General features: G+C 38.1%; 1 protein-coding gene across 1 annotated transcript in view; it reads left to right on the top strand.

Moving 5' to 3' along the window:
• LOC134754186 (epithelial discoidin domain-containing receptor 1-like) overlaps positions 1 to 13260 on the top strand; it is a 297747-nt gene that overhangs the window by 171633 nt on the left and 112854 nt on the right. The window contains exon 3 of the mRNA XM_063690321.1: positions 12000 to 12111. Coding sequence (XP_063546391.1) covers positions 12000 to 12111 — 112 coding nt within the window. The remainder of the gene's footprint in view (positions 1 to 11999; positions 12112 to 13260) is intronic.

The following is a 13260-nucleotide window of genomic DNA, read 5'->3' as shown; positions in this document are numbered from 1 at the left end:
TTTGGTTCCAAACGAAACTCTTGTTCTATTGTTTACAGAACTTAGTTCTCGGTTTTAAATCGAGCGAGAAGGCCACAAAAAACGTAACTTTCATAAACTTCAAATTAAAAAATACACGTGTAATATACAATAATATTTTTAAAATTCTAGGTGTGTTTTGAGTCTAAAATGACGGTTGTGCGTTTTATGTGCTGGCCCTGGTGTGACCCTTAACGTGTAGAAAACCATTACCTTTGAAACTTTTTTTTAAATATATGATATGCTGAAACATTTTCAGCAGATTTGTGGCTTCAACGGTTTTAACGCTGTAAGTGTGATAAAATTTAAATTAGATATTTCGATATAGTCTAAATACAGTTGTGATATGCTGAAACATTTCAAGAAATTTAGGCTTGAATTACGTCTTGTATGATTCGTAGTATATAAAACAGCGGAGTTCCCGGTAATTGATTCACTTTGAAATAGTAATAAAAATTAAGTTTGATTTCGTTAAAAATTAAGTCAAACTACAGGTGTGATCTGCTAACACATTTTCAGAAGGTTTAGGCTAGAGATACGTTTCAAAAGAGCTGTTAATGTAAAGTACATAAAACACAGGAGTTCTGGTTATTTCGTTCAATAATAAAATAAATAAATAAATTAGTTTGATATTTCGATTTTGTCAAGGTAGAGTCATGATAGGTGTGCTGAAATATTTTCAGGAGGTTGAATTTGGTCTTGAATAATAGCTGTGTACCAGTAGTGTATAATACAGCGGAGTTCTCGGCAATAAATACACTTCAAAAGGGAAATTAAAATTAAGTTTGAGATTTCGATTTAGTCAAACTACAGGTGTGATATGCTGAAACGTTTTATGAGATTTAGGCTTGAATTTGGTTTTGTATGATAGCTGTGTGTGTCAGTAGTAGTGTACAAAACAGCGGAGTTCTCGGCAACTAATAATAAAAAAGCAAAATAATAATTAAGTTTGAAATTTCAATTTAGTAAAACAACAGGTGTGATATGCTCAAGCATTTCCAGGAGATTTAGGCCTATATTTCATCTTGTATGATAGCTGTGTGTTCGTTATATGTACAACAGTGGAGTTCTCGGCAATTGATTCACTTTGTAAGAGTAATAAAAATAAATTAAGTTTGAAATTTAGATTTAGTAAAATTTCAGGTGTGATATGCTGAAACATTTTCAAAAGATTTAGGCTTGAATTTGGTCCGTAGTGGATGTCCTTAGTATATAAATCAGCGTAGTTCCCGGCAATTTTCATGAAATGATGTTTTTGATACTTTACTTGTGATTGACTGTACACTATAAAAATAATCGTAATCAATTCAATTATATGACACAGGCGTATCACTTCGCCTAGATGCACTTAGGTTCGACTTATCACTATTTACAGGTGTCTCGGATGTATCAGTTTATCTCAGTTTCAAGTGGTCCATTAGAATTTAATCTGCGAATTTCACTTGGCCTGCCTTGTTCATCATCTTTCGAATACGTTGATTTAGGAATGTGACTATCTATTACTCTCAGTTTTGTCCTGGGAATATTCAACTTTACTCCCTTCTTTCTGACCTTGGCCTGGGCACAAGAAAATTCGTCTCATCCACCACAACATCCCTGACAGTAACACACTTTTCGCATTCTGTGCTCCATACCTAATAACCGTTTGGCTCGTAAACTACCAATATGCCTGTCCAAAACTTGTCATCAAATTTAGTTTCACCGGTTTTATTATGGACAGACAAAAATGGTTTGAACCTCTTTACCACAGTCGCAGATAGCAGAGTCCCGCCAGCCCCATTTATGACGAAAATAGTTACAGCGTCCGTGGCCTGGCCTCAATCTGTTTACACGACACCTGAGTTTTCGTGGCAGGCAAAAGCACGTCTGGTTTCGCCGTGGGATCTATGGCTTGTAGGGTAGTTCCAGCAGTAGCTTTGCTGTCATTAAACATCATTACTGCTCTGACATACTTGGGAAACAGACTGATTTATTCTGGCAGGCAGATCAAAATCTACAACAATTAATTTGCGCGAAGGTTTACCTTTCATGATGACCTCAACATCCCTCATGATGCGGCAGGTCCCATCTGGATCGAATATTATTGTGAAGCCAGCCTTCTGCATCTTCGAGACTGACAGCAAGTTGTATGGCACCTCCGAGCTGAACAGCACGTTCTCCAAGACACCAGAGACACCGACATTGCTGACGACATTGTTATGGCCTAGTTCTGTTGATTAAATAAAAGTATTAGTTTTAGCAATAGACATTTTCACATAGTTATTTGCCTATAGATGACATGAAAACCTATTAGAAATTACAGACAAGCGTGAGTCGGATTTAAGAAAAAAAATGCGGATAGGCTGTTTTAGGGATACAGCCGCAGTAACTTAGTCTTGCTACATTTCAATGTATAACTCGATTTAATTATCGATTTACATTTCTGATAGATTTTTGTTTATGAATATTATTAAATAAAACCAACAAAAACAATAGAACATATGTGTCTGAATGCAAAGGCCGGCCGGCAAATTCCACAAGTATCTTGAATACTAAGGCCGAGCTCCGTATATGCTCCGTGTATGTTGCGTGTATGGCCGAAGGCCCTAAGCGTCCGGGAGGGGAGCGGCTACACGCTGAAAGCCGAGCTGCGGGAGGTTAGTGTTTAAGCACAGAACAATAGTACAAAAACCGGCCAAGTGCGAGTCGGACTCGCGCACGAAGGGTTCCGTACCATTACGGAAAAAAACAGCAAAAAAATCACGTTTGTTGTATGGGAGCCCCATTTAAATATTTATATTATTCTGTTTTTAGTATTTGTCGTTATAGCGGCAACAGAAATACATCATCTGTGAAAATTTCAACTGTCTAGCTATCACGGTTCATGAGATACAGCCTTATATGTATGTCTGTATGTATGTAAGATCTATCAAATGACACCACTTCTAAATCCGTCCATGAACATATGAGTTACCGCACACCGCACATATTAAGGGTCATTTTAGTTCCAAATCCGTCGTCTCTATAAAATCTCGTCTCGTAAAATCAGCGCCATCTCTGTCAGCGGTACATTCAGTTCCGAGTAATTGCATCTTTTCTCTAAACATCGATATAAAAACTATGCATATTAGGCCCACTTGCACCACCACACTTACCCGGGGTTAAGCTGTTAAACCGTTAACCCAGTGTAAAATTGTACTGGTAACCATGGTAACTCCAGGGTTAAGCGGCTAACCCCGGGTTTGTGGAATGGTGCAAGTGGGCCTTTTAGTTACATCTATTTTTGGATCCGACCCCTACGGGTCTTTAAAGACGTTTTTAGTCACGTTTCACGTAAAATGAATTGTTAAAAATTCTGTGATGTACGGAACCCTTCGAACGGGAGTCGGACTTACACTTGGCTTGTTTTTAGGGTTCCGTAGCCAAAGGCAAAAAACGGAACCCTTATAGATTCGTCATGTCTGTCTGTCTGTCTGTCTGTCCGTCCGTATGTCACAGCCACTTTTCTCTGAACCTATAAGAACTATACTGTTGAAACTTGGTAAGTAGATGGATTCTTTAACTTCTAAAATAAGAGAATGATAAAACTGAAAAAAATATATGATGTACATTACCATGCAAACTTCCACCGAAAATTGGTTTGACGGTTGGTAAGTAGTTTTTTTTAATACGTCATAAATCGTAAACCGCAATTTAACTTTCACTCACGTTTCACATAAAAAATACATTGTTTAAATTGTGTAATGTACGGAACCCTCGGTGCGCGAGACCGACTCGCACTTGGCCGGTTTTTTTTCCTTTCCTATGAAAACAATTAAAACATCTCGTACCCGAGGGCTCCCAGTGTTTCAGTTAGCGCGTCAGAAATTAACCGAAGTATATACATGCAGTGACGAGATCGCACCTGCAACACCCATCGCCCGCCGCGGGAGTCCCAGCAAGTGCACACTTCATCAATCATTGACACCCAGAGCGCCTAGTCTGGCCACGGGAATGGCGTTATAATTCTATTTAGTACGATGATCTCGCTCTCATGGTTTGGATAGTTCTTATTTCATATGGACAATGACTTCATCTAAATATTACTCCTTATTGTTTAACAGGTTTTGTTTTTTTATTTACTGGGTCCAGCCTGATAGCTAATAGCTATCTTTCTTATAAAATATTATGACCTAGGAGAATCCAAAATATAACTTTCAAAAACAAACAAAAAATGTGCTATAGGTAGTATTTACTAGTAAACGTCCAAAAGAAAAATTAAGTGCAGATTATACATATGTAATATTAAGTGCATTAGAATGTAAAAACCAATTAATATTACGAGTGACCCTTCAATATATCGTGCTTATCCCGCAAAATGGAACCCCACTTAGTAGGTCGGTATTTTATTCATAGCAGAGAAACATGTTTGCTCATTATGTTTGCTGCAGGATACATGGAAAATGTTCATAAAGGAAACCGGAAACAACAGTCTAATTGAAACGCGAAGTTAAATAAAACACAAACCTTTACAGACTATATTCAAGTAAATATTTAAATAAAACAAGTTGGTTTCAAAACTTGTTAGGAAATTAAAACGTTGCCTGCGTACCTAGTTCGTATTTACCTCTTCGCGAACAAATAAGAGTATTACATTCAAAGAGTGATCAAGTTTTTTTAGTATTACTCGAAAAACTGAAAACGTACGGTCCAATTTGTGACAGCTCGGAGCCAGTGTACTGACGCTATGTTTATTCGCGTTTTTTGGCGTTTTGCACGAAACGAAGTAGACTCGCTTGGATGGAAAATCGTTTAACAATTTTCATCAAAAATTGCTTTGGTATGCTGCAGAAATTGAAGTTGGCTTATACGGAATATCGATGTTGTCTGTCACAGCGTATACGGATTATTCAAGACGTAGAATGTGTACATGCTGATGATAGTTACATATCATTGAAGTTAACATGTTAATAATAGAATGCATGTTAGTGCGTCACGCTTGTGTATGTACTATAGGTAGATATGTTTGTTTTCACTACACCAGCTGGTAAAGGCTCTCGTGATTGTTCAGGAACTGATAAGAAAGTTGCATTTTATCCACATGTGAGGCAAAGTAATCAAATGCAAATTTTGAGTTGTTTTCTTATGTTTGCTGTAGAATTGACTTTTGAATAATGATTTTGAATGATAAATAATTAAAAACATTCATTTTGAATCGATTTGCTTTGATTTTGTTTAATATTTTACAGTTAGTATTTTCCTTGTGTTGGCGTGGTGAAAATTTTGTGTTTCACTCGGTGGTAATATTTGTTTAACCCGTGCCTTGAATCCCTCGCAACGCTCAGGGTTCCATTTTTCGAACCTTTCACCGGTTCAGTTATTTAATCTTTCGCTTGCTCGGTTATCAATATTAGCACGAGAGGATAAACAACAATTTTTCCCCCTTGTAAAACAAATAACTATTATGCCTTAGTGAAGACTGGCGGCACACCTGCTGACTAATACTTATTGCATTGATCCAATTTTAAATACGTAATTAGTACATATAATACGAGTATGCGATTGATCTAGAGATCTCTTTTGTAAGTTGATGTAGTCTGTAGCACTTCCGTTGTCTCTAAACCCGAGAGACATAACCACAGTTAACCCGTGTTTGGCTGACACGTTAAACACCGCTTCTCCGAATGTACCCGAGTTGCCTCGTGCTTATAATCTCAATTCGCAACTCGCACCTAACTCCTCTTATGCATATTAACACCTTCATGTGACAACAGCAACTTCTCGTAAAGTGGAGTCTTGAAAACTAAACATGAAAATACTTAGTGTTCAGTAATTTCAATTAATAGGGTAACTTTAATAATAACAATCGTTTAAAGTCACCAGAAGATGCTTTTAATAACTATATGATTCAAAGTAAGTAATCATGATCAGTTATATTTATGTTTTAGTTTTACTAATAGATCTCAGTGGAAATGTAAAATGACAATTTTATATCGCTCGGGTCAACGCTGCAGCAGTAATGCTGCTGCAGTCGCCATCAAATGTAACTTTTACTATTTTAGGCGCAACTTCAGATTTTTTTTAAAGAACGTAACTAGGTAGACCAGCAGATTAAGTAGGAGTACGAGCAGTCATTTGGTCCTTGTCTCTAATCAAATTCGGCTCGTTAAATTCGAAGACCCGAAAATTTGTAGGTAGGTTTGTAGGATAACATATTATTGCAGGTGATTGTTAACCTGCAATAATATGTTATCCTTCGCAAGGCCGCAAAAACATGTAGGTAACACGCTCTTATGGCTCTACAAATAAGATTGTGTCAGATATTTTTGCGGCCTTCGTTGTGTGACTGTACTAACATACTTCTTTTTGCGTGTTTTAGAGAGGATATACTAAAATTGTACAAGAAGTAATCGAAAGAACCAGTATTATGGTAAACCTAGTTTTATAACATTCAGTCAACATTTTATTTGGCAGCGCAACACGTAACTACAGAGGTCGTTTCTAGCTCCTGCGGTTCCGATGCGGTACTGCCACAAAATTTATGTACCGCTGAGCGTGCTAGTCTAGCCCTGTACTAAGGCTCAGGACGTGAAAACTGAAACAGATACCGGGTTCGCGTGGCACCCCGTCCACTGCCTCCTGCGAAGTAACCCGCCCGCCACACGCGCTGTCCGCTCAGAATTGTAACGACAATTGCTGTGAATACTCTACGTTTCCAGAGTGTTTTGGGTAGGCATAGATTCCTTGGGGCACCCCGCTCAAATATTAAGTTTCGTAAGAATTTTAAATTAGAGCATTAGGCGCGGCGTCTCGGCTAAATTTAATATTAATAATGTTATCCGAGCGAACTCGGCGGAAAGCTGAAAACAATGAATTTTTAATACTTATTCTCCTCCGCGACGAACAATTAATATAATGAGATAGAGAGGCAAGTTTAGCCTACCTCAACCGGGGCAAGGCAAATTGCCGCTAATTCTCTATTCGATTTATTCGAGATTGCGCTAACTACCTGAAATAGTGTAACCATTTCCGTTAAATGTTATTATGAAAGATATTTCATCGATCTTCTTCAATTTGTGATGAAATTCATGTATCGAAGAGTCGGAAAAGTTTAAATTACATGAAACCCCCGTACCTACGTAACTAACGTATTCAAGTCTTCTCATTTTACAAAATAATTAAGAACATTGTTAAGATTTATGAATTTATTATGAAGGGGCTGTGTGCGATTACTTAGGGTACCAACGAGTATGTGTTTCGTGTAGGTACATATTTAATTGTACTGTTAACATGTATACTCGTACTGATCAATAAGATAAAAAAATATAAATATATTTATCTCGTAAGTTTTCTCTATCTAAGCATAGGTAATTATTAAAAGCGTATAACTCAGGAACATGGTATGGTATGGTATGGTCATCCCATAAATACATTTCCTTTCCCTGAACTTAAACCCCAAACCACAAGCTTATTTGTACGCGGGGTCACCACCGACCTGCCGAATGCTTTACATCGAACATAAATGCGCACGTGCTAATTTACGTTGCAAGAGTAAATTTCGTAAGCATGACCACTACATGATAATGTAGTTAACGTAGGTACTCTAACGATTAACATCTATCCACTATGTTAATACATAAACTACGTATATATTCATGTTTAAATTGGGGAAAAATAATAAAAATTGCTATCGTTAAAACTAGTAGAACAAATAGGAGGAAACTGTCTAATTTGCTCTATTAGTACTACAATGGTAGAGGATAGTGGATAGATTCTCGTCGTCGGTACCAAACTGTTTGCAATTGTTTAATTTTTACCTTCGTATCTACTCAACCCTGAGTAACAGCACTTGAGTGCAGTGTAAGTAACTTGTATGTATAGTGTAAACCGATCGTGTCGGTGTCGGTACAGGCAGTGGGATTATCATGTTATAATTAAAATTACATCGAAACAGGGATCTAGCCTCGTTTGTCTTCGTAATAAATTGTTTGTTTTTCTGACGCCTGTTTCACATCATTTGTTCGTGTGTAATTTATCACGCTCTCCGCGACGTTGTGGATTACTAGGGCAATGCTCACATTACCGCACACATAATTGCAAGATTAAGCTTTTACATAAAATATTACAACTAAAGTACCTGAGCCAAAGAAGGCCCATAATTTTTTCCTATGCTATGGTACCGTAAAATGGGGTGAGTAGGAGCAAAACTGGCATTCAAACCTCAATAACATTTTATTTTTACATATGCAAACTGAATGGTAATGGTGGTCTTCCAGACGTTTGTATTTTAGTTTTTATTTTATTGTGGGTAGTTTCATTTCATAACTTTGACGATAAATAGGAAAAACCACCTCACCCTGTAGTCCCTCGTAATTGGGGTGAGATGGGTTTTCATACAAAGATGATTTTGGAAGATTGTTGGATCTTTTTTTTTATTATGAGTATTACTATAGCTCCATTTTAAATTGGAATACATTATTTTTGTATCAGTAGCCCTAAAACCCCATCTCACCCCCCATTTCAAACCTTCTCTCCCCATTCATAACCTACTCATCCCATTTTACGGTACTAGAAAATGTGAATGTGAACCTGAAATGTTGAAATTAGGCAAGCTTTACAACCGGCCCGTTTTTGGCGCCTTACTCATCTATTTATTATTATATTTTCTAAGGTGTGGTGATGGTTAATGTTACAGCGCTAACAGCTTGATAAGTTGTTAAAAATGTGTTATATGTACCTTAGATATTACATGTTTTACATTCAGATAAAGTAAAGTTTAGTACGTAACAAAACTACTGTCCGCGCGCGTTATAGCATTAGATAATTGATATTTACTAAATTCTACTACGTTTGCACTTCCGATCAATATTAAGTACGTAACTCTCATTTTTTACTTATTTAGATATGGTATAAAGCAATAAGGAAAATTTTACAGGCCATCTTGGTTATTACTTAAATCATGTGAATAAATAACATTTTACCGTTACAAATCTCGAAAACGGTTACGTAAAGAGAGGGAGGAGCAAGGAAAATGAAGGTTTGCCTGCATATGTCAGAATAATGCCGTCCACGAAACAGAATTTGAATTTTTCCTTTGTGCTTAACCGACATGTATTGTATTTTCGTTTTAATAAAAGCGGGAAAATAAACAAAAATTCGGGGGCTCTCGGTCTCCCTTCCCTCACCTACGCACCGGGTACACACTCCGACCGCTACGCATATTTACTGAGTGGATGTATACGCTCTTTGTAACTTCGCCCTGTGGCGTACATACCTACCCTATTCTACCTTATTATTGAGGGCTAAAGTCAAAAGTTTAATGAACTATAAGTTCTTCAGTATCACGCGCACAATAATTATTTAATTATATTACATTTAAGATTCAAACAACCAACGTTGTTTTATTGCCTAATACTTAGGTACATGGGTACCTGCATATTATGTAGGTACTTGAAAGCACGTGTAACAAGCAGTGTATACTTGAAATGTTTTTATAATTTTTAAGGATTATCTGTTTTAATATTTACATATAGGTAACTATTTCAATAATTTTGAATGTAATTTAGACATGCCAAAATATAATTTTTAAGAAAAAAAAAACGACTTCCATGTGGGATGCCGGTGAAAGATTATTTAATTGTTGATGGTGCACGATTCCATACAATGAAATGATAAGGACAGCATTTTTTGCCTAATTATGTAGAAAAGGAGATAAAACCACCCACTTTTCTAGTAGCATTTCGTTTCTGTGAGGATCGCAGTTTTAACCTAACCCAATTTTCTAATAGCAGTTCGGTTCTGTGAGGATCACAGATCAAACCTAACCTAACCCACTTTTCTAGTAGCATTTCCGGGTCCGATTCCGGGTCTGGGTTCAGGTCCGGGTTCTGGACCGGGTCCGGGTCTAAGTCCGGGTCCAGGTTCAGGTCCAGGACCATGTCCGGATCCGGGTGTTTGGAATCCAGATTGGAATCTCCATGTTGGTGAAGCGCATAATAGGGAGGCCAGGCGATGTTTTGAGTTGTGGGTTTTGTATGATAAACAGTCAGGTGGGCTCTCTTTTTTGATCAAATGCGTAAAACTCGGAGAACTTTTAAAAACAAATTAAGGTGGTGTTTAAAGAATCAAAGCCTCAACTCAAAGCCTTGTCTACCTAAGAGTGTGGATGGGATAAGTGATCCCAGTGATATTGCCAATTTGTTTATGCGTCAGTTTAGAATACAGGCTGCGCCTACCACTGAGATATCGTATGCGGGTAGAGGGGGGGTGGGTTGCTCGATGCTGAGCAAGCGAACAGTGCCTCGCCGCTGGTTTATTTCTTAACTCGTGAAGTGGCTGACTTAATAAATAATATGAGGCGTGGGAAGTCACCGGGGCATGACGGGCTTAGCATCGAGCATCTCCAACATGCGGGAGTACATCTCCCGAGTTCTCAGTATGCTTTTTCACCCCTGCATCCGGCATAGTTATTTGCCAGTGAATCTCATGCGTCCACTAGTGGTGCCCATTGATAAAAATAAAACCGGTGACGTATCCGATAGGAATAACTATAGACCCATATCGCTGGCTACAGTGACAGCTAAGGTGCTTGACGGTCTTCTTAGTAAGCAGCTCGATAAGTATTTACATCTTCATGATGCTCAGTTCGGGTTTCGAACCGGTCTCTCTCCATAAACTGGTGTCTTTCTTGAGAGAGCCCTCAACGCCTTACAAGTCTATAAATTGTATATACAGATGTCAATCACAATGAAAAAATCAACGATGATCAACTCTGGTCAACGTGGGACTCGAACCCACATCCTTGGATTGCCGGTCCAATGCGTTACCAATTGCCTTACGAGTCCTCTATAATAACATGTTTAGGGTGCTGATGGGGCTCCCTAGATTCTGCAGTGCATCTGGCATGTTCGCCGACGCAAATATATGCGCAAAAAGATCATGTCCATCAGAAGCAGAATACAAGGTAGTGCCAACAGCATACTAAATATGTTAGCGGACAGGCCAGATAGTCTTTTACAAAGACATTGGATGTCTGCACTTATAAACCCCCATTCAGGGAATATATATATATATTTTAAATTAAGGTAGTGTGTAAAAAACTAGTTTTAGTACAGATAACCTAGCTTTTAAGTAACTAACTAACAAATTTGGAACACCGTGTCTGAATAGAGAAATTATTTATTTATTATTATTTACTATTTATCAGAATCGAAAAAAAGGGTCAGTATTAAACGCTAAATAACAGTCCATTGGTAATGGAATGTCTGCGATGAAGGTAGTTTTTGTGAGCCTCCCTACGGCCTGGGAAAAGACACATCCGTTAATTAAAGATAAACAAAGCATGGACCCTGGAAGCGAAAAACTGTAAGGTTGTGTAAGGAACTTCTTATTACATACAAAAAATAACTAGTGAAGTAATTTTGTGCAATTTTTACTTGTCAAGCAAAGACGTAACAGTGTCATTGAGGCACACGTGACAGTGTCATATGTTATAACCATACAAACGTAGTTACGCTCTCATTTTAAAACGAGTAGCTAGTTTTCTCTGAAACTTTGTACTTACAATATAATAAGGTTTATATCTATGTCTGTAATTAGTTTATGTAGCTTTAGATAGAGCTATAGTTAAAAAAAATACAGCGAAAAGTTTTTCATACAAAACTTGTTTTTACTCTATTTCGTCTATTTTATAAACTGGAGCTACATGAACTAATTACAGACCTAATTACGAGTATACCTCATGTTATTATGTGCAAAACAATCCAACCCGTCAAACGTTTCATTACAATCAAATCCAAAAATCTAAAAAAGTCATACGTAGGTATAGCTATGGTTAATATACATCAAATTATGTAAAAATATTTTCCATAATGTCAATATCCTGAGAGGAAAATGGGGACTATGTTTGTATGGAGAACGGCCGTCCCCTTTCCTCTTAACCGGTTAACCCCGGGGTTAGTAGCTTCACAACCAACCACTTAAATAATCAAACAGGTGTGATAAATGAATGTTTTGTTGCGTAGCGGAGCTGGGTACGTGCGAGGCGCCGCTGGGCATGGAGAGCGGCATGATATCCAACGAGTCGCTGTCGTCCAGCTCCAACTACGACCTCAGCGTGTCGCCACTTAGTTCCAGGTGAGTACCTACTTTGAGGCGCTAACATGTCCATTCTCTATAGATGCCACAAATATTTAGCTAATATTCAGTAATTGGCGTATTCGGCTAAGTGGCCGGACTAGATATTCATTAAAAGGTACTAGTCTATTTCTAACATTTCCAGTCCAGCAATGTCGTCTCATTCAATCGCGCGATGTTAAAAAGTGACACTTATTTTATATACACTAATGTAGTTTTACTAGTTCAATCAATTTTTAAGATTTCTTCACAAAATGCGCATAGAAAACGGTTATTACGTATTTAACTGGGCATTGTTACACAACAATAGAGCGTCATGATACGGCGAAGTTGTAACAATTATTGTGAATCCCGCTACCGCAGTCAAGTAAAACACTCATGATTAGCTCGAACAATTAACAGGGGGTCTCACGTTTGAGCCTCGAGCCCGCATAAGCCGGCGCCAGACAAAACAACGGGAACTCGGCGCTCGTTTGAGAAATTCACTAACAGAAAATTAAATTTTCATATGACTTCAGAGTGAGCGAGATCCTAAAAAGCCTTTCGGAGATCGGCTCCCGAAAGATAACAAGATATAAGAACGGCCGGATGCCGAAACGTTATCATCTGAAACATTTTACATAGGGTCAGTGGCGAGTTAGCAAATGGTACGTTAATTTAGCGTTTAGCTCGCTTTGTTCTCACTACTGATGAGATCGCACTCAAGATAGGTAAGTATTCAAATTAAACGGCCGGTGGACGGAATCCGGAGGCGTCACCCCTTTTGACAAACGGAACACTGCCGCATATTAAGTATTTGCTTAGGTCATAACACTAATTTTATTTGCTTATGCGCAAACGTGTCTTATGGGCGATTACTTCTCCGAACACAGTTATGTTAATAAATAAATAAACTTTATCTGCCGCTTTCTGTCTAGGAAACCGTACTTCAGCGATAGCGGCGAGTAGTTTAGTTACATATCATTTATCTGCTAGATAAAGCTCGATGACTTGCGATTGACAAGAACCCTTACTATCAACAAAAAGTTTTAGGGGTAACATCCCCTTCGACGATGGAGGACAGAGATCGACACAGCAGAATATAGGCTGACGACGAGACGGTAGGCGCAGTACCGCCGCACCCAGAACGCTGGATAGAAAGGCGACAGG

The sequence above is a fragment of the Cydia strobilella genome, chromosome Z (assembly GCF_947568885.1).
Source record: "Cydia strobilella chromosome Z, ilCydStro3.1, whole genome shotgun sequence".
Classification (NCBI taxonomy): domain Eukaryota; kingdom Metazoa; phylum Arthropoda; class Insecta; order Lepidoptera; family Tortricidae; genus Cydia; species Cydia strobilella.
Note: the sequence above shows the minus strand (reverse complement) of the source record. Positions and strands in the feature narration are given on the sequence as shown.